This window comes from Stylophora pistillata, chromosome 8, assembly GCF_964205215.1.
Source record: "Stylophora pistillata chromosome 8, jaStyPist1.2, whole genome shotgun sequence".
Classification (NCBI taxonomy): domain Eukaryota; kingdom Metazoa; phylum Cnidaria; class Anthozoa; order Scleractinia; family Pocilloporidae; genus Stylophora; species Stylophora pistillata.
In genome coordinates, this window is record NC_142526.1 from 18374866 (window position 1) to 18378317 (window position 3452).

At 40.8% G+C, this 3452-nt stretch overlaps 1 protein-coding gene across 1 annotated transcript; it reads left to right on the forward strand.

Annotated features, from left to right (window-relative positions):
* On the forward strand, nt 1–3452 carry LOC111340050 (beta-1,3-galactosyltransferase 6). The gene is made up of 2 exons (XM_022946829.2): nt 1–984; nt 2396–3452. The coding sequence occupies exons 1-2, from the start codon at nt 269–271 to the stop codon at nt 2895–2897; spliced, it is 1218 nt and encodes a 405-aa protein (XP_022802564.1). The 5' UTR covers nt 1–268; the 3' UTR covers nt 2898–3452.

Here is a 3452-nt window from a genome sequence, read left to right on the forward strand (position 1 = left end):
CCCCTGAACAGGTAAAGATTCAATTTGGATTCATGACAGGTTAAGGCACCCGCTCGTGTGGACTAAGCCGTGTCTGTGATGAATGAAATCCCTGTTTAAGTCATCCCAAACATTTAGCTTTTTGATATGTTTACTAAATAGGACACCTTGAAAGGCGCTGTTGGATATAAATCTCGGTTATAGTAATGATCGGAGAGTTAAGAAACAGTTTTTAAAATGATTGACATTTCATTTTAAAACGAGCGGGCACGTGTGCTTCTCCACAATCATGCGTTGGCGAAGAAACTTTTTTATTTCCCTTGTATCATGCCTTCCGATATTTCTTTTTGCAAGTGTTTTTTATCTTGTCAGGATTTGCTTCAAAAACTCGGACTTTACGACTAAAGGAGTAGCAACAGAAGTTGGTCAAAGGGAAACGAATAGAATCAGTGCTTCATCCAAAATGGTGCGAGCAGCATACGACAAGATTTCATCGTTAGTTCACATTCCCACGCAAGAACGGATACTATTCCTACGCGGAAGTCTTGACGAGAACAAAACGGATAAATTTGCAAGAATGGAGGAGGGAAAAATTTTTAGGAAAGAGAATCAAACTTATTTTATAAAGAGGAAAGACAAAAAGACAAGATTAAAACTCATCGTTGCCATTCTGAGCGCTCCGATACGATTTGATCGTCGGGAAGGGATACGACGAACTTGGATGAACCAGTGTTCATCGGAAGAAGTCGTATGTCGTTTCTTTACCGATAGCTTATCCGATATGGAACCAAATGTGCGAAGTGTCCTAGTAAACGAAAGCGCTAAATACGGCGATCTGGAATTTATGCCTGTTCCTAAAGGATATAATTTCGGACTTCGGCTGTTATGGTTGATGGAATGGTCTGTGGAAAGATACGAGTTTGACTTCTTCTTGCGAATGGACGATGATTATTTTGTCTGCTTAAAACGACTGCTGTTCGAAATCCCCTTCCGGCCCCAGAAGAGGTAAGAACATACTTATACCTAACTTATAAACTGACTTACTATGCAATAAAAAGATATATGGTGTAACTAAGGTCCCGTGCAATGTTTATTTATTCACAGCCACTGGTTTGTCTGAGTTAGATACAGTTATCATTTTCTCAGGCTATTGACAAAGCGTAACAAAACCAAAGATTTCAGGATTTTACAACAAGCGTGGTCGTGTTGTAAATGAACCGTAAACGTCTCGATTGAATAATTTCATTTAAGTTTATCTACTAGTATAAAAATTCTGAATTCCTTGGCAAGAAAGATATGTAAATTCTCATAGTTTCAACAACTGTATTTTTCGAACAGACCGTCACTGAAATCTTCAATTTTAGGTAATAATTTGGGTTGAAGGTGTAATGAAACTGTCTTTAAATAAATGAATTATTCTGTAGACGGAGTAAATGAAGTGGAGAATATAAGATTTCCAAAATTTCACATCGAACAGAAACAGGTACCAGCCAATTCCTTGGTTGTGTTTACCCTTGGCGTTAATCTCTTGAGCTTTTGATCGCAGACCGGGTATCTGAAGAGATATTTAGAAAAAGTAACACTGATAAAATCAGAAGGGAAACTCAACAAATGTTTAGCTCTTCTCTGGTTCAAGACACCAGGCAAAGAGAAAATGAACAGAGTCAGCTCCTAGCCTCTCTCCCTAGGCCGCATGCACTTTTACGACTCCGACTAACTAAACTCCAACTTTGACTTTGTCGCCAGAGGAAACCACCTCCGTGGTTGGCACTTACTAGCCCGCCTAGTTGTCTTCAAAATGTGCGCGGCCTTTGAGTGGGGGAGCCGGAAAGTCTCCCATACTGACTGCATCGGTCACCTGCGCTTTGAAGAACTCTGGGAGAGTCACTGATTGGCCTGCAAAAATGTAGCATTGCCTGATTGGCTTAGACACCAGCTGAGTATAAGGCGTGCGTCTTCCAAAAGATCCTTAAACTTCTCGTCTAGTAAAGCTCCAAAAAGAGATTTCGGGTATTTCCCACCGCAGACAAAAATTACGGGCTTAAAAAAATCACCCTAAAGGACCCTGAAATTATATCGAGTCTTGTAAACGCGCGGTTCTTTTTTCCTATGCTCAGCTCTTGCAAGTTTTTGCTGTTATTTCTAATTTCCGTTTTTTAATATAACAATCCTTTCACAACGAAATAATTTGCTTTTATCAACTAAGTTGAAATTGCAAATTGGCCGCTGTAAAGAGTTAAAAAGCTAACGTTTCGAGCGTTAGCCCTTCGTCAGTCGTTCTGACGAACCAAATTACCTTGTTACCCCCACCGACGCAGCAGCACCAGTTTCTTTAGAAACTTACCCCCTTCTTTCACAACGAAAGTGAAGGTTGCAACCAATCAGGTTTTTTTTTTTTTTTTTTTTCACATTTTAGACTGTATTGGGGTTATGTTCACTGTGAAGTAGAAGGACTTGTGCGAATAGACGAAGGCTTCCTCCTTTTATCAGGGGACTTGGTATTGGAATTTACAAGCAAAAGAGATAAGTTGCTTTGCCATCCGTTCGGTGATCAAACAATCGCGATATGGATAAACGATGTTCAAGATGTTATCTTCTTTCACGATCCACGTATATTTCACGACGTATCAGCGAAAGTTCCCGAATTCAAGTCATTAAGTAAAATGTGTTTGAAGTACATCAGTCTACACGGATCTTATTTGCACGAAATGTTGATCTACTGGGAAACCTCTTCAAAAGAAAACCATTCGACCTATTGGGTCCCATCCATTCAACCAATCAGCAACCTTTGTCCATTAAGCACGCACTTTGATTGGCGGGCCATGGGAGGGCCTCCGTATGGTTATGAGCCAAAACCGTGCGTATTAAAACCGCTCTGGGACATCGGAAGCATGCATCGAGGAAGGAACATGATGTGAGGACCTTGGCTATAAAATGAAATGATGCACTGGTTCCCAGACTCTCAATTACGACCTTCATTCATCCAAGAGTGAAACAGAGAAAAACATGAACACTTTGATTTGGTTCTGACAGGTGAACTTTGTACTGAATAATCACTGGTTATTGCTTGCAGTTCAGGTTTCTAACACCTTATTGATTTCCTTGTGGAAACAAGTACGAACTCTTCCATAAATGTCTGGTAGTCAGTCTCGAATAATTCATAGAGATGAAATTAAATCAATCATCAAGAGTTAACATTTAATAAGGAAAGCCTCCCGGTTAGCTCAATGGATAGAGCGCTGAACTGTTGTGCGGGAGGTCGAGGGTTCGAGCCCCGGCCGGACCAACACTCAGGGTCTTAAAATAATTGAGAAGAATTTGCTGCCTTTCTATAACATCAAGAAATGGTTAGATATTCTAGTCTTATTGGATAGGGGCGAATAAATGTAGGTCCCGTCTCCGGCAGGGTTGGGGTAGGAGACGCTAATTTCCCACACACGAGATTACTGTGTGATGGACGTCCTCCCCTGGGG